A 17,373-nucleotide genomic window follows, 5' to 3' on the forward strand; every position below is an offset into this window, starting at 1 on the left:
GTTTTACTGTGGATATAGATACTTTTGTACCCGTTTCCTCAAGCATCTTCACAAGGTCCTTTGCTGTTGTTCTGGGATTGATTTGAACCAAAGTACGTTCATCTCTAGGAGACAGAACGCGTCTCCTTCCTGAGCGGTATGACAGATGCGTGGTCCCATGGTGTTTATACTTGCGTACTATTGTTTGTACAGATGAACGTGGTACCTTCAGGCATTTGGAAATTGCTCCCAAGGATGAACCAGACTTGTGGAGGTCTACACATTTTTTCTGAGGTCTTGGCTGATTTCTTTTGATTTTCCTATGATGTCAAGCAAAGAGGCACTGAGTTTGAAGATAGGCCTTGAAATACATCCACAGGTACACCTCCAATTGACTCAAATGATGTCAATTAGCCTATCAGAAGCTTGTATAGCCATGACACTTTCTGGAATTTTCCAAGCTGTTTAAAGGCACAGTCAACTTAGTGAATGTAAACTTCTGACCCACTGGAATTGTGATACAGTGAAATAATCTGTCTGTAAACAACTGCTGGAAAAATTACTTGTGTCATGCACAAAGTAGATGTCCTAACCGACTTGCCAAAACTATAGTTTGTTAACAAGACATTTTTGGAGTGGTTTAAAAATGAGTTTTAATGACTCCAACCTAAGTGTATGTAAACTTCTGACTTCAACTGTAGTAGTAATGCTCTTTACATATTGCAATCTACATAGTGAGAATATAATAACTGTAAAAAAATCTGGCCAAAGCCCCGTCGTGCACTATATCCACAATGTATTCAGTGCACTACATGAGGACTAGGGGGCCTTTGAGATGCAACCTAGTATCTTGTGTTCACTCCCAGGTGATGGCCAGCATCTTGCAGCTCAGTTCCCACAGTTTCTGGGCCAAGTCGTCATCAGAAGCTGTTCTGGAGCACCTTGCAGGCGCACAGTCGCTGTTCACACATAAACACAATGAGTGTCAATGAGCGGATATACAATAACTTACCTGATTAACGCTGTGTACCACTGTAAGTTACCCTTTCACAAAATCAATCAGTATGCGTGTACCTGTAGTATCCTCCACTCTCCTTCTCCAGTCCTGGCTCCACAGCACAGTATATGGAGGTCTGAGCTCCCTCGACTGAGGACTTAGTGAACGGCCGGAACACCTTGACCGCTACCTGGACACGACTGTTCAGGTGTCTCCATAGTTCTGACTGGACCACGCCCGGGTGGAGGGAGAACACACTCACACCGGTGCCTGCACACAACATACACAAGCTGGACGCTCAGTCATGCCATGATGACTAGTAGGAACAAGTTGCTTCTAGCCAGTTACAGGGTCAGATATTTGATCAATCTTAGGTTTGTAGGTAGACAGGATTATCCATAGATCATCTAATTCTGAATGGCTAACAGAAGGTTTGAGAGAGTCTTAAAGTTCGAGAAACTAACATGCAGTGGCCTAAATGAACAAAGTCCTTTTCAGAGTTCCCGGAGGGTGCTTTGGAGCGGAAACATGACATGGTCTATTTGAGGATCTTAACAGGACGATGTATATGTTTGAGACAGTACAGTATCCTGTTATTAATACACACAAACACACACACAGAGGTGACTACATAAAACATCTTGTGGAGATTGTGAAGAAGAAGAAGAAATCTTTTGAGTCAACTCCCATTCTCTGAAAGAAACATTCAGTTCTAGACCAGTTCGGGAATGGCTGTCGAGGGCAGCTCTTACCCTGCAGTCGTTTGGCCAGTGAACGTGTGCAGAGGACATTGGCCAGTTTGCTCTGTCCATAGGCCTTGACCTGGTCGTAGCTCTTCTCACTGTTGATGTCATCCAGTCTCATGCTGGTCCAGGTGTGAGCCACTGACGACACGTTAACGATGCGGGCTGGCGCCGAGCGCTTGATCAGGTCCACCAACAGGTAGGTCAACAGGAAGTGACCTACAGGAAGTCAGGGGTTAGGGACAGGTCAGGGAAGGGTCAATGAGCGTGTGTGTGTTATTTCTGGCAAATGTGCATGTTGTCAGAGTGTTTGTGTGTGTGTGCGTGTGTGTGTGTGTGTGTGTGTGTGTGTGTGTGTGTGTGTGTGTGTGTGTGTGCGCATAAGAATGTTTATGTTATCTGTAAAACTGGTAATGAACTGTCCTTAAATTATGTTCTCTTCAGTATGAATAGTTCAACAGTGTGTGTATCTTTACGGACCCAGGAAGTATGGCGAGAATTCTAACCGTTTTAAAAGAAAATGTACTTCAGCAAAAGTCAGACTCACTTCTTTCCAAATCAGATTGAATTTCCGCCCTAATCCGTGACTGGCTAATAGCCTTACTGCCGGAGCTAAGGTTAAGACAGAGAGCAATTACTACATCCACGTAAGCCAGCCGCTAATTAGTTCTACATTTAGGAAGGAAATAGGGGCTAATATGCTGATTGACCATCTTAGCCTGCTTAAGAACATGCCTGCACTGATTTAATCTAGCTAATCTGATAACGCAGACGCACCGAGTTGGCCTAGTATACACAGTTGAAGTCGGATGTTTACATACACCGTAGCCAAATACATTTAAACTCTGTTTTTCACAATTCCAGACATTTAATCCGAGTAAAAGTTCTCTGTCTTAGGTCAGTTAGGATCACCACTTTATTTTAAGAATGTGAAATGTCAGAATAATAGTAGAGAGAATTATTTATTTCTGCTTTTATTTCTTTCATCACATTCCCAGTGGGTCAGAAGTTTGCATACACTCAATTAGTATTTGGTAGCATTGCCTTTAAATTGTTTAACTTGGGTCAAATGTTTTCGGGTAGCCTTCCACAAGCTTCCCACAATAAATTGGGTGAATTTTGGCCCATTCCTCCTGACAGAGCTGGTGTAACTGAGTCAGGTTTATATGCCTCCTTGCTCGCACACGCTTTTTCAGTTCTGCCCACAAATGTTCTATAGGATTGAGGTCAGGGCTTTGTGATGGACACTCCAATACCTTGACTTTGTTGTCCTTAAGGCATTTTTCCACAACTTTGGAAGTATGCTTGGGGTCATTGTCCATTTGGAAGACCCATTTGCGACCAAGCTTTAACTTCCTGACTGATGTCTTGAAATGTTGCTTCAATATATCCACATAATTTTTGTTCATCATGATGCCATATATTTTGTGAAGTGTACCAGTCCCTCCTGCAGCAAAGCACCCCCACAACTTGTCCCCATGTGCAGTTGCAAACCGTAGTCTGGCTTTTTTTATGGCGGTTTGGAGCAGTGGCTTCTTCCTTGCTAAGCGGCCTTTCAGGTTATGTCGATATAGGACTCGTTTTACTGTGGATATAGATACTTTTGTAGCTGTTTCCTCCAGCATCTTCACAAGGTCCTTTGCTGTTGTTCTGGGATTGATTTGCCCTTTTCACACCAAAGTACGTTCATCTCTAGGAGACAGAACGCGTCTCCTTCCTGAGCGGTATGACGGCTGCGTGGTCCAATGGTGTTTATACTTGTGTACTGTTGTTTGTACAGATGAACGTGGTACCTTCAGGCATTTGGAAATTGCTCCCAAGGATGAACCAGACTTGTGGAGGTCTACAATTTTTTTCTGTGGTCTTGGCTGATTTCTTTAGATTTTCGCATGATGTCAAGCAAAGAGGCACTGAGTTTGAAGGTAGGCCTTGAAATACATCCACAGGTACACCTCCAATTGACTCAATTTATGTCAATTAGCCTATCAGAAGCTTGTAAAACCCTGACATCATTTTCTGGAATTTTCTAAGCTGTTTAAAGGCACAGTCAATTTAGTGTATGTAAACTTCTGACACTCTGGAATTGTGATACAGTGAATTATAAGTGAAATAATCTGTCTGTAAACAATTGTTGGAAAAATTACTTGTGTCATGCACACAGTAGATGTCCTAACCGACTTGCCAAAACTATAGTTCTTTACAAAAAATTGTGGAGTGGTTTAAAAATGAGTTTTAATGACTCCAACCTAAGTGTATGTAAACTTCCAACTTCAGCTGTATATATCTCAATAACTAGTGGAACCTTGAATCGTCTATGGCCCAGGGAATTGTCCCGTTCCACTATCGGCTTGACTTACTTTGGGGAAGGGTTTAAGCTTTGGTTACACCTCAGCATTTTATGGCAAATGCATTATGAAAGGGGCTACATGAATAGAAGTTGATTTATTTATCTTACCCAGGTGGTTGACTCCAAACTGCATCTCGAAGCCGTCCTTGGTCTTAGAGTAGGGACACATCATGATGCCAGCGTTGTTGATCAGGATATTGACTTGCTTCTCCTCTGCAAACACCAGAAAAACTGTCACTGCAAAAGCTTTCCCTCCTTCCACCTATCTATCTATCCATCCATTCCTATACCCTGAAGGTTATCTACCCTTATTAACCAGCTCAGCGAACTCTCTGATAGACTTGATGTCAGACAGATCCAGTTTGTGAACGACAATGTTTTCATTTCCACAATCTTCTGAGATCTCTTTCCTGGCACCCTCCGCCTTCTCCATGTCTCTACACGCCATGATGATGCGAGCACCTGAGAGGGGGTTCAAAGAGGTCAGAGGTTACACAGAGGTAGGTCATAAGGTTACTAGCACACGGGAGGACAAATGTGAAAGATGTTCATTTGTGTTTAAAATCCCTGAACATCATAGGATGGATCGTTCTCAACAGTTTAACTAAATATCATAGAAATCTCTAAAAACACAAGCTTAATATCTCAGTTTACAGAATATTCAACTGTTCATTTCACAGTGTTTGTCAGTAAAGAAACAGGCAACAGTATAAACTGTGTTTCTCATCTTCACTTGGCAAACAATGGACTGCTCATCCTATTTTAATGAGCCCAGCCCTGCTGAGAGGGCCTATGAGGACACACACACACACACACACACACACACACACACACACACACACACACACACACACACACACACACACACACAATAGCTGTGGTGGCCCAGTAATTATGGAATAGAAGACCGTCATTATTCCATGGGAGCGCTCCGTCTGGAAGCTATCAAAGTGCCTTTGTTCCCCTCTCTCCGCTCCGATGTGGGAATCAAAATTGTTTCCCAAATTTCCTGGCAGAGCAACCAATCATAATTAAAACACAAACGATAAACAAACAATTAAGAGGGAAGTTTGAGTTGAGCCAATCGCACACATAGTGATGATCCAGGGTGATTTCATGCTGACGCCGTTTATTTGTTCCACATGGATAAGTAGTGCGTGTGTGTGTGTGTGAGAGTGTGTTCTGCATTGGACATTGCAAACTTTTTTTTATTATCTAGCTGTTGTTTATAGTACATAATTAACACATTTAGTTATTCGATTTTATTTTACCATCACAGCAATTTTATTGAGTTAAATTAAAATATACATTTTAAAGTACATGAAAGTGAGTTGACGGACAGAGCAAGGTAACTTGAGGATTCTAGTTTCAGATCTTTAAGTTAAAGACTGTTTTCCAGTAAGGCAAGAAATAGAATGTGATGCACGCAAGGCTTTGTCTTGGCCCAGCCTGTCTAGAAAATAAAAACGAATTGTATTAGTAATACAATTATATTGATATTTCAATATAACCACTCTCTTTCATCTATTTCCTCTAGCCTACTTGACATCGTAAAGTATGATCAATATTTCCTCATATAACACACTACTTTAGGAAATAAAATGACAGACGGTTATGAATCTTCCATTCCCAGCTCTAACCTCAGTTGTGAATGAGTGAAACGTCGTTCTGATAACGTCTTCTAACAAACCCCCGATGCTTGCAATACGCACACACATTCGCACTCACACACAAACACACTGTTGTGTTTTGTAAGAGGAAGTTGGTGCCACACAGAGCTTTTCAAGTGCAGCCAACGGAACAAATCAGACCACGTACGTAGAACCAGCTTTCATCTCACTCTGTGTATGTGCATGCGTGTGTGTGTGCATGTGTGTGTGCGTGTGTGTGCATGCATGTGTACGTGTGTGCGTGCGTGTGTGCGCGTTCCATCGCATGCATAGGACGGATGTTTAGCGGTCTATTCTGACAATGCCCTCTCTGTCTCCACCTCTCCTGGATCTTTAATGACTGCTACTGAGAATATCATTAGGCTAAAAGGCGCCCACACACTCGGTTTAGAAAAAAAAATGTTTTGTCCCTCGAGACAGCATAGTAACAACATAGCCTTCCTCAAAATAGTCAGAATTAATCTAAGATAAATCAAGAAATCTGTCATTAATTTGGAAGTTTTTGCCAAGGAGGTCTTAGTCGCACAATTTTACATCTAACTAAGCTGTTTGGTGCAGAATTTCTCAAGTGAAAGCATTTGAATGAAAACTAGTTGTCTCTCGTTGAAGGACAACAAATACTTAATTGAAGAATCCTGTCCATAGTTCCCACTCCTACTAGGAGTAGTACCAATCCCTGGCGAAGGGTGTAGACTTCGACTTGTGTGTGTTTTTGTTTAACTATCCTTGGGTACCAGAAGTCCTCACAAGGATAGTAAAACAAGGACAATTCGTGCAAGGCGGGACATTTTGCCGGTCCTCACAAAAACAAAAATGCTATTTTAGGCTATGGGTTAGGTTTAGGGTTAGATATAGGGTTTGGGGTTAAGTTTAGGCTCAAGGTTAGGGTTAGGGGTTAGGAAAAATAGGATTTTGGATGGGAATCAATTCTTTGGTTCCCACAAGGACAGCAACACAAACTGTGCGAGTGTATGTGTGTTCTCTACCTCTCTTGGCCAGGTCCCTGGCTGTCTCTTTGCCGATTCCAGTGTTAGCTCCTGTGATGATGACAGTCTGACCGTCCAGACGCACGTCACATGACCAGCGGCCACAGAAGAAGTTCCTGACAGAGTCAGAAACACACAGCAAGAGAGAGTCAAATACACAAACAACACAGTCATTCAACATAGTCAATCAACACAGTTGAACACAGTTGAACAAACACAGTTGAAATCGTTTTGAGGATGTGGTAAGACAGCTTATTACAGAGACAGGAAATGTAGTAATATTACAACATACACAACAACATACAATACACATATTACACACACACCAGTGGAGGCTGTTGAGGGGAGGGCGGCTCATAATAATGTCCGGAACGGAACAAATGGAAGACGTGTTTGATGTATTTGATACCATTCCACAGATTCCGCTCCAGTCCTTACCACAAGCCCGTCCTCCCCAATTAAGGTTCCACCAACCTCCTCTGACACACACACACACACACGCACACACGCACAGAGCAGATAATCAGAATGTCAACTTAACTTAGATGTCAGCAAGACAGCTAAATAACTAGCTACCAGTAAGAATACTAGCTAATGAGCTGAACCAAATTATGAAATGTTAATCATTTGGCTTATGATTAACTGTAGATAAGTGAAAAAGGTTATGATCTTCTATGGAGCATACGACTAGATTAAATATTAATTCAGTAAATCGGCTACCAAACCTGGATAAATAATAGATTGTTTTAGTAAAAACCAATAATAAAATGTGTTATGCAGTAGAAATATGTTTTTGTTTTAATTTACTTTACAGTTTTTCTCAATCGCTTTGGCTCAATTCTCGAATGAGAATTCTTTATTTCAAAACAATAAATTCAAATCTCTGAACAATTAGTTTCTTGTTCACACCAGATTTGATGCTCTTATTAATTTAAGCAAATTGCACGTGTTTTGGCACTTGTGTGCAAAAAAGTAAACATAATTGTCTACAATTTGCACAATAACTACGTGCACATGGCTGATCAAAACTGATGAGTTGATTCTCAGTGAAATTGTTCACTCTTCACAACATTCTTTCATCGTGTGAGCCATTTCATGCAAAATGATCCATTCAATGATCAAAATCAGTCAGACACATCTATATGCCATAAATATCTATGACATGGAATGTTTGTGATGTCTGCTAAATTGGCAAATGACCTGCCAGGTGACAATCTTACCAATAAACCAATCAAGTTTGGAAGCATATATATGGAGCTTGCCCACAGCACAATCACTACCATTTAAGAACATGGAGGAAAATCACTACCCTGAACAGCAGCTACAAGCTCGTGGAAGAGAGATAAGAAGAAGTGTAAGAATGTGTGGTGGTGGTGTTAGGGGGAAGACATAATAGAGGAAGAGGTAGAAGGCAAAGAATAAGAGTCCCTGATCAAATCAGAGCCACAATTGTGGGCCATGTCATAAACCACGGTCTGACAATGGAAGAGGCTGGTCGGAGAGTACAGCCTAATGTAAACAGGTCCACAGTGTCATAAACCACGGTCTGACAATGGAAGAGGCTGGTCGGAGAGTACAGCCTAATGTAAACAGGTCCACAGTGTCATAAACCATGGTCTGACAATGGAAGAGGCTGGTTGGAGAGTACAGCCTAATGTAAACAGGTCCACAGTGTCATAAACCACGGTCTGACAATGGAAGAGGCTGGTCGGAGAGTACAGCCTAATGTAAACAGGTCCACAGTGTCATAAACCATGGTCTGACAATGGAAGAGGCTGGTCGGAGAGTACAGCCTAATGTAAACAGGTCCACAGTGTCATAAACCATGGTCTTACAATGGAAGAGGCTGGTTGGAGAGTACAGCCTAATGTAAACAGGTCCACAGTATCATCAATTGTGCAAACATTCCGTAGGGAAAACAGGTAAATATGTACTTGTTCTTTACTTTTGCTACAGCATTTAATTCACAACACAGCAACTATTGTAAAAGTAAATGCAAGTCTGAAAATCACAATGTACTGTAAGATATGAGGAATATACAGTAGCACAGCCCGAATTGGATACAATATACTATCTGTAACATGATCTATTTGTGAATTCTGCATGTCATATATTGGACTGCACAACGACCTCATGCTGGTGGCAGAGCAGCAGTATTCAGCCATCAGCAAGAACAAAAAATTTGCAAAATGGTCATAGCCAACAATTCCATCAGGCTAAGAGATCCAAAGTGCAATCATAAATGATGACTATCTCTGCAAATATCAATTGTCAGCATTTCCACTATAGACAGATTTTTTTTAAAACAACAAATACCTATGAAATAACTCTACAAGGTGCCATTTGAGAGGAATAGTGCCAGAGTGAAGGAGCTGTGGTACCAGTATGTCCAGGTAGGAGTGGTGGTACCAGTATGTCCAGGTAGGAGTGGTGGTACCAGTATGTCCAGGTAGGAGTGGTGGTACCAGTATGTCCAGGTAGGAGTGGTGGTACCAGTATGTCCAGGTAGGAGCTGTGGTACCAGTATGTCCAGGTAGGAGTGGTGGTACCAGTATGTCCAGGTAGGAGTGGTGGTACCAGTATGTCCAGGTAGGAGTGGTGGTACCAGTATGTCCAGGTAGGAGTGGTGGTACCAGTATGTCCAGGTAGGAGTGGTGGTACCAGTATGTCCAGGTAGGAGCTGAGGTACCAGTATGTCCAGGTAGGAGCTGTGGTACCAGTATGTCCAGGTAGGAGTGGTGGTACCAGTATGTCCAGGTAGGAGCTGAGGTACCAGTATGTCCAGGTAGGAGTGGTGGTACCAGTATGTCCAGGTAGGAGCTGTGGTACCAGTATGTCCAGGTAGGAGCTGAGGTACCAGTATGTCCAGGTAGGAGCTGTGGTACCAGTATGTCCAGGTAGGAGTGGTGGTACCAGTATGTCCAGGTAGGAGCTGAGGTACCAGTATGTCCAGGTAGGAGTGGTGGTACCAGTATGTCCAGGTAGGAGCTGTGGTACCAGTATGTCCAGGTAGGAGTGGTGGTACCAGTATGTCCAGGTAGGAGTGGTGGTACCAGTATGTCCAGGTAGGAGTGGCGGTACCAGTATGTCCAGGTAGGAGTGGTGGTACCAGTATGTCCAGGTAGGAGTGGCGGTACCAGTATGTCCAGGTAGGAGCTGCGGTACCAGTATGTCCAGTTAGGAGCTGCGGTACCAGTATGTCCAGTTAGGAGTGGTGGTACCAGTATGTCCAGGTAGGAGCTGTGGTACCAATATGTCCAGGTAGGAGCTGTGGTACCAGTATGTCCACGTAGGAGCTGTGGTACCAGTATGTCCAGGTAGGAGCTGTGGTACCAGTATGTCCAGGTAGGAGTGGTGGTATCAGTATGTCCAGGTAGGAGCTGTGGTACCAGTATGTCCAGGTAGGAGCTGTGGTACCAGTATGTCCAGGTAGGAGCTGTGGTACCAGTATGTCCAGGTAGGAGTGGTGGTACCAGTATGTCCAGGTAGGAGCTGCGGTACCAGTATGTCCAGGTAGGAGCTGTGGTACCAGTATGTCCAGGTAGGAGCTGCGGTACCAGTATGTCCAGGTAGGAGTGGTGGTACCAGTATGTCCAGGTAAGAGCTGCGGTACCAGTATGTCCAGGTAGGAGCTGCGGTACCAGTATGTCCATGTAGGAGCTGCAGTACCAGTATGTCCAGGTAGGAGCTGTGGTACCAGTATGTCCAGGTAGGAGCTGTGGTACCAGTATGTCCAGGTAAACCATTGGTGTGCACGTGGTACTCTGTACTTCAATGATGCCTGTACATACTTCTTGAAGTGGTAGATGCCCATAAGAAAACATTTCCACTTTACTAAACTGTCTGATTCTAGAGTAGGCTATGTAAAACTAACTTTATATTTTGTTTCTGTGTTACTATACAGAGAATAATGGAGCTGGAAGGACACGAAATGACCCACATTCTCGTTTTTGTGGAGAGGCTGGGTTCAATCTGGCCAAAGGCAGGAGATGTGGCCACAATCTCATTGGATGCAGAGCCACATTTGGCACACCAGGCCAATGTGGGGGCAATATTCCAATGTGTGCTGCCATTTCTGATAATGGTGTGAGAACACATATTCCACACATTGGGCCCTATAACACCCAACTTCTCCTGTCCTTCCTAAATGCACTCTACAGAGACCTAATACCAGAACATCAAAGAGGTTTAGTTAGGCCAGATTTGCCAAATGATGTAATTGTGTGGGATAATGTCAGCTTCCCCCAAACCAACAGTGTTAGGGAATGGTTTGCTGCGCATGAAAGGATATCAATGGCTTTTCTTCCACCATACTCCCCATTCCTGAATCCGATCGTTTTTTTCAGCATGAAGGTGGAAAGTATATGACTATCGGGGACAATATCAGATGTCTCTGTTAGATGCCATGAATGCTGCTTGTGAGGACATCACAGGCGATCATTGCAGGGGATTGTTGCGCCACGCAAGACGATTCCCCCCGTGCATCGCAAGGAAAACCATCAGATGTGATGTTGACGAAAATCTCTGGCCAGACCAACAAGAGCGACAGGATGTCCACCAAGAGGAGGGGGCCTTTTGTAGTGTTACGTACTGTGAGGATGTATTTTTTTTTTTACAGAACTACCGCAAGTTTTCATTGTCGCGGGGGGTTTGGCATGGATGTCATTTTGTGGCAAATTCTGTTCAAATTCTGTTCACTATATATGTAAGAAATATGTCAAAATGGACATGCAAATGTCAATTTTCTGTTTACATGTAACATATTGCTACAAAAATAAATGTGCATATCCTTTCTGTGTACTACTGTATTGACATTTTACCTACTGTTGAAATTGGTATTAAAAAAGCTCAGTCTGATACACAATTGCATTCAGCTATACAAAAGGACATTCTTGTATAGTGCAGTCAGTGTCAACAAAGAAGGACAAAACTGAAATTTGTATATAACAAACAAACAGAACTTTTCAGTTTGGTGGCATTGGCCAATTTACTGACACAATTAGGTTTTGAAGTATGAATGAAATGTTTTGCGTGAGTTACTACATTTTGCAGACATGCAATAGTTGTGATAAAACAGTTGTGACAGTTGCACTTAGTTTAGAGAACGTTAAGACTGTTTAAAAAAAAAAAAAAATGAGCCAAAGCGATTGAGAAACTGTAACATGATAAACTAGCCCAGAGGTCTCCAACCCTGTTGGAGTGAGAACCTACAGGACGGTAGCGCTCCATTAACAGGGTTGGAGTGAGAACCTACAGGACGGTAGCGCTCCATTAACAGGGTTGGAGTGAGAACCTACAGGACGGTAGCGCTCCATTAACAGGGTTGGAGTGAGAACCTACAGGACGGTAGCGCTCCATTAACAGGGTTGGAGTGAGAACCTACAGGACGGTAGCGCTCCATTAACAGGGTTGGAGTGAGAACCTACAGGACGGTAGCGCTCCATTAACAGGGTTGGAGTGAGAACCTACAGGACGGTAGCGCTCCATTAACAGGGTTGGAGTGAGAACCTACAGGACGGTAGCGCTCCATTAACAGGGTTGGAGTGAGAACCTACAGGACGGTAGCGCTCCATTAACAGGGTTGGAGTGAGAACCTACAGGACGGTAGCGCTCCATTAACAGGGTTGGAGAGCCCTGGACTAGTCTAATAGCAATTTAATGTCAATATCCTAAAGTGGTAACAATTTGTTCAATGTTTCATAATTACAACAGTAATAACAGTTCTTATTTGAAGAAAAATAGTTCTGTACACTGAAAGAGAAAATGACTGCCACCATAGCATCTTTGTTTTCCCGAATATAAATAGTCATTGACCTACCTGATTGAATGCATTCCTTTCCCAGTGACCAATCTTTCTCCTCAACACCCCAAGTTCGTCTATACAAGTTTCCTCTCAACTCTAGGATGTATCAATGAATACATTCCTCAGCGTTGCAGCCCGCCCACCCGGCATCTGTCACACTATGGGTGCGTTCCAGCCCGTCTTTGTGCTGCGAAAATATTTATTTTATTACCATAATATAGTAGTGGTTAATCGAGAACTGGTTATGGTTGTTTGTTTGAACAGTGGTTAAATTAATGAATTAATAAAATAGCGTTTGACATTTTAACTTATTCTCCAGTTGTTGTGAGATCTTACAATATGCTCAGCACGACTATATTGAATTACTGTCTCGAACTAATGACTGCTCAGGGGTCCTCTTTTGACCAATTTCCCCAGGAGTGGAGTGAGATGTAGGTCAGTGCGCACCGGACGATTTGGAAAATGTGGCGCTCGACATCGATTCAGTGAAGTTATTGCCTTTTATGTGATTAGTTCATTGATCGGATACGTTCAGTTTAACAATTCTGATAACCTACCGGTAGCCAATTCGGGTTTTGTAAAGGCCTAGCCCACAATGTTTGTTCCTTTTCCCTAGTATATAGAATGACACCAAACGAATTGGCTGATTATGGCAGTTGACATTACTACACGTTTCGCCCTGACCTTGCCAGTCAGAGAACAAACATTTACAAATATTTCCTAGTTAGAATAATATAAATTGAATTTCCTGGAAGAAAAAAAAAGTTGGCTACATCGTCGTCATCGTCTACTGCTGTTACGCGATGTCAACGTGCAGATCGAGCGCTCATTTTAAGACGTCGTCTTGTGGTTTGAAGCTTTGACCACTAGATGTCCCCACAGGCCAATTATAGAGATGCTTGTCACCTTTTTAGTCGTGTTCTAATAGATCAAGCAGAGAAAGCTATTGCTGGTCTAAATAATAGTCAAAAGGCCTAAATTACTCCCAACAAGAAAAGGCAGAATGTTGGTTCAGCATTTGATAGCATTTTACTTTCTCCAGAAAGCACAGGAATCAAAGGTGTAAAAACAGAAGAGAATTACATGATTTAGTTAAACTGAATATTTGACATATAGCTTTCCTTGACCAGTCAGTCTCAGATAGTTTACTGACTGCAACACTAACTGTAAACATTCTATAACCTATCTGTACCACTTCCACCTACGCTCACCATCAGCAACATCATGCATCACCTGTCTGTCTGCCTCTTCACATTTATCATTTGACATAGAAGGACTTATGATAGCAATATTTTCTCAGTATTTGACGTGACAGAAAGAAGCAATTTGGTGTAAAGATAGCATTAATATTGGGTGTCTGTTCATCTCCAGCAGATGCCCAGTAGATGACAGCTAACAGCCCAGAGTTTGAGAGCGGTGCCTTCATCACTACCAGCCCTGGCACACACTGCCTGTGCACACCCACTGAGAGAGAGAAAGAATCATTTTATTTTACACCCTTATTTCATGGGTAATCAAGTACAGTACACATTAGTGTTCAGGGACAGGGATGAGAGGTGAAAGGTCACTGACCTATAGTACCCCCCAGAGGTGAGTTCAGAATCAGGGGTCAGGATGCAGTACAGAGTGGTGTAGGCTCCTTCTGCTGGCGTCTTGAGGAAGTAGCTGAACTTCTTAAATATGAGCTGTAGGGGGCGCTTTATGTGACGCATCAGATCAGTGTTCACTACCCCCGGGTGCACTGCATAGGCTGTCACACCTAGAACTGTTAATACACACACACACACACACACACATTGTCCAAGTAGTCAGGGCCTCTGCTCTGTTTCAACCACAGAGTGATGGTGGTTAAGACACGAGACACTCACACTGGTGTACGCTTAGATCCATTCTCTACAGGATGCTACATGCATGGAAACACACACACCCATACCCACCCGCGGTCCTCTTGGCCAGCTCTCTAGTGAACAGTATATTAGCCAGTTTGCTCTGGACGTAGGCCTTGACAGGGTGGTATTGCTTCTCACTGTTCAGGTCCTCGAAGTGGATCCTGCCCATGGCGTGGGCCGATGACGACACAGTGATGACACGGGAGGGGGCGGAGTGCTTCAGCAGATCCAATAGGAGGAAAGTCAGAAAGAAGTGACCTGGAAAAAAGGAAACAGGAAATGGTTAATAAGGATAGGTTTCAATCAATGGCAATCAATCAATGATAATGGAGAGAAAGAGAATTCTTTGTGTGGAAAAAAGTGTTGCTTGCAGTCTTGTTAATAAACCAGCCGTTCTGTCTCGTACCCAGGTGGTTGACTCCAAGCTGCATCTCGTATCCATCTACAGTGGTGCTGTAAGGACAGGTGGCCACACCTGCATTGTTGATCAGGAAGTGAAGCACCTTCTCCGCTGGGGGACAAAAAGAGTCAGAACACCTCTGCATCGGAGCCCTGACAGTATGGTGTTTTATAGGTTTTACAGTATATGGTGTTGTGTGTGTTTTAACCCACTGTTGTAGATGTTTTCAGCAAATTCACAGATGGACTTGGTGTCAGCGAGGTCAAGCTTCCTGGCTTCCACCTTGGCCCCTCCCATTTCCCTGACGATGTCACTGACCGCAAGCTCCGCCTTCTCCATGTCCCTGCAGGCCAGGATGACGCGTGCACCTAGAGAAAGAGAACCCCTTTTTTAATGAATTATCTTCACACTTTCAAAAAGTATCAAACAGCCATACTGTCCATGATGTCTAGCACATTTCTGACACTTCAGTAGCCTGTGAAACTCCCAGGATACACTGCAATGCACCCCCACTGGTTCCTACCTCTAACATTAATAATATACCCCGAAAGTCACCTTTCCATAGAGAGGTCATATTAGTGTGTACAAACAGAGGTTGGCAAATCGGTCGGGCCGACTTCAGTCCCGTGACGATTGTGGGGGTCGCAGAGCAAAACGGTGTTAGCCAGAGTCTCAACTTTCCATTGAAGAGTCATAAGAGTTTGGAAGCTACAGACGTTTCTGTGAGAAGACCAATTTTCGGTATGTCTCCTGGTCTGACAAACAGAGCTGTAGCTCTGCCACCTTTCACCGCAGATACGGAAGGCCGACTTCGGAGGATGTGGTGTACTGAGATGCAGCCCATGCGTCTAGCTTAAACAGACTGATTTTTATGGGGATGTTTGTATTATGCTAATTCGATTTCCATGGGGGCGCATATATCAAATCGGATTTTATTAGTCACATGCGCCGAATACAACAGACCTTACAGTGAAATGCTTACTTATGAGCCCCTAACCGACAGTGCAGTTTAAAAAATACGGATAAGAATAAGAGATAAAAGTAACAAGTCATTAAAGAGGAGCAGTAAAAAAATAACAATATATGCAGGGGGCTATATTGACTATAAGGGAGACAAGAGAAGCAATAGAATATAGAGGAAGAGAATTTAAGATTGTGTGGTCTACCTCTCTTGGCCAGGTCCATGGCAGTCTCCTTGCCAATGCCAGTGTTAGCTCCCGTCACGATCGCAGTCTTCCCATCCAGACGAACATCAGACGACCAGCGCTTAGTGATCAGGGACCTTGAAAAAGAGAGAGCCAATATGATAAACAAATAAGCTGTTTGACATTTGTTGTTGATATTGACTGGGACGACACAATTCATTACGTTAATATTAACAGCATAAATGTTGAATCGCAGTTATTTTCTCTTTGATGGTCTTACATCTATTTACAGTAGAACCATAGGGATTGGTCTTACATCTATTTACAGTAGAATCATAGGGATTGGTCTTACATCTATTTACAGTAGAATCATAGGGATTGGTCTTACATCTATTTACAGTAGAATCATAGGGATTGGTCTTACATCTATTTACAGTAGAATCATAGGGATTGGTCTTACCGGATCTTTTCCATCTCTGTGTTTCTGATAGAAAACTGATATCCTCTGGGGAGACTTCAGAAATCCCCTCTTCAACCAGTCTGTCTTTCCGTCCACTCACAGAAACGGATGTGCTAGAGGACGCTGTGTGTCGAGACTCTTGTGTGTGTGTGCATGCAAGCGTATATATATGGTGTGTGTGTGTGTGTGTGTGTGTGATGTCTCCAAATTGTTCATGGACTATTGATAGGCCCCAGATAAACCATTCTTTCATCAGGGGAGAGTTGTATCTAATTCATTACTGTGTCTTAGAGAAACTCTTTCTTACAAAATGTGTATCTGAATAGTAACAGTATTCTGTGATAAGTAGAGACGTGGAAGGAGTTAGTCAAGAGAGATATCCAGCCGGAGCCTCCTCCTATTAGTGGGCCACCATGTGACTGGACTGTGAAAACCTAATGTCACATGTATGGTTAGTAAAATCTCAGGTCCCTACATAAGAATGGAGTCTCACACTTCCATACAGGTTCTGTTTCACCTCAGGTGTAATTCAAGCCTGTCTAAACAGCAGGTGAAGATATTCCAGTTTCAGCATTTCTGACTGAGAAGTTTCTGGTAGTTTCCAGGTGAAAACGTGTTTCCCTGTGTCACCAGCAGCAAGCCAGAACACTATAGGAAATGCAGTGTGTATTTGTTTGTGTTCAATACATGTAATACATCCTTCACTAGGTGGCAACATAGTTTAGTGCCAATGTTCTCCAATACATTACCCTCTAAATCTACACATTCTCTATTCTTATGTTCTCTAGAAGCAGCTGAGCTGATGGTATTTGATGTAAACCATGTGCAGGCTAGTCATAACTTCCTGTTTTCACAGACAACAGAAAATACCCTCCTCTCCTGGTGGGCCTCTGGTTCTTAAGGGCACACACGCAAACACCCAAACCAGGCCCTAAATCAGCATCTCCAGCCCTT

General features: G+C 43.1%; 2 protein-coding genes across 3 annotated transcripts; both read right to left on the reverse strand.

Moving 5' to 3' along the window:
• Positions 1-472: 472 nt before the first annotated feature.
• On the reverse strand, positions 473-12,660 carry zgc:112332 (retinol dehydrogenase 12). 2 transcript variants are annotated; one of them, XM_014157157.2, is made up of 7 exons: positions 12,541-12,660; positions 6,723-6,838; positions 4,373-4,528; positions 4,175-4,279; positions 1,729-1,938; positions 1,054-1,246; positions 476-938 (listed from the first exon to the last, which is right to left on the reverse strand). In XM_014157157.2, exons 1-7 carry the CDS (start codon positions 12,552-12,554, stop codon positions 836-838), a joined length of 897 nt encoding a protein of 298 aa, XP_014012632.1. In that variant the 5' UTR covers positions 12,555-12,660; the 3' UTR covers positions 476-835. The 2 variants fall into 2 exon arrangements, with proteins under 2 accessions (XP_045558027.1, XP_014012632.1); XM_045702071.1 differs by lacking the exon at positions 12,541-12,660 and having other exon boundaries at positions 473-938; positions 6,723-7,020.
• An 875-nt stretch (positions 12,661-13,535) lies between these two features.
• Positions 13,536-16,566, reverse strand: si:dkey-73n8.3 (retinol dehydrogenase 11). The gene is made up of 7 exons (XM_014157161.2): positions 16,420-16,566; positions 15,981-16,096; positions 15,027-15,182; positions 14,821-14,925; positions 14,463-14,672; positions 14,098-14,290; positions 13,536-13,989 (listed from the first exon to the last, which is right to left on the reverse strand). The coding sequence occupies exons 1-7, from the start codon at positions 16,431-16,433 to the stop codon at positions 13,887-13,889; spliced, it is 897 nt and encodes a 298-aa protein (XP_014012636.1). The 5' UTR covers positions 16,434-16,566; the 3' UTR covers positions 13,536-13,886.
• Positions 16,567-17,373: the final 807 nt, after the last annotated feature.

Source organism: Salmo salar, chromosome ssa19, assembly GCF_905237065.1.
Source record: "Salmo salar chromosome ssa19, Ssal_v3.1, whole genome shotgun sequence".
Lineage (NCBI taxonomy): Eukaryota > Metazoa > Chordata > Actinopteri > Salmoniformes > Salmonidae > Salmo > Salmo salar.

Excerpts from the sequence above, each read along its gene's own strand:
- zgc:112332 (XM_045702071.1), bottom strand. The coding sequence starts at position 6,903 with ATGTTGAATGACTGTGTTGTTTGTGTATTTGACTCTCTCTTGCTGTGT. Across the intron at positions 1,939-4,174 it reads GTTTGGAGTCAACCACCTGG|GTCACTTCCTGTTGACCTAC; the intron begins GTAAGATAAATA and ends GACTTCCTGTAG. Across the intron at positions 1,247-1,728 it reads ACTGGCCAAACGACTGCAGG|GCACCGGTGTGAGTGTGTTC; the intron begins GTAAGAGCTGCC and ends TGTTGTGTGCAG.
- si:dkey-73n8.3 (XM_014157161.2), bottom strand. Across the intron at positions 14,926-15,026 it reads TGCTGAAAACATCTACAACA|CGGAGAAGGTGCTTCACTTC; the intron begins GTGGGTTAAAAC and ends TTTGTCCCCCAG. Across the intron at positions 14,291-14,462 it reads GCTGGCCAAGAGGACCGCGG|TTCTAGGTGTGACAGCCTAT; the intron begins GTGGGTATGGGT and ends GTGTATTAACAG.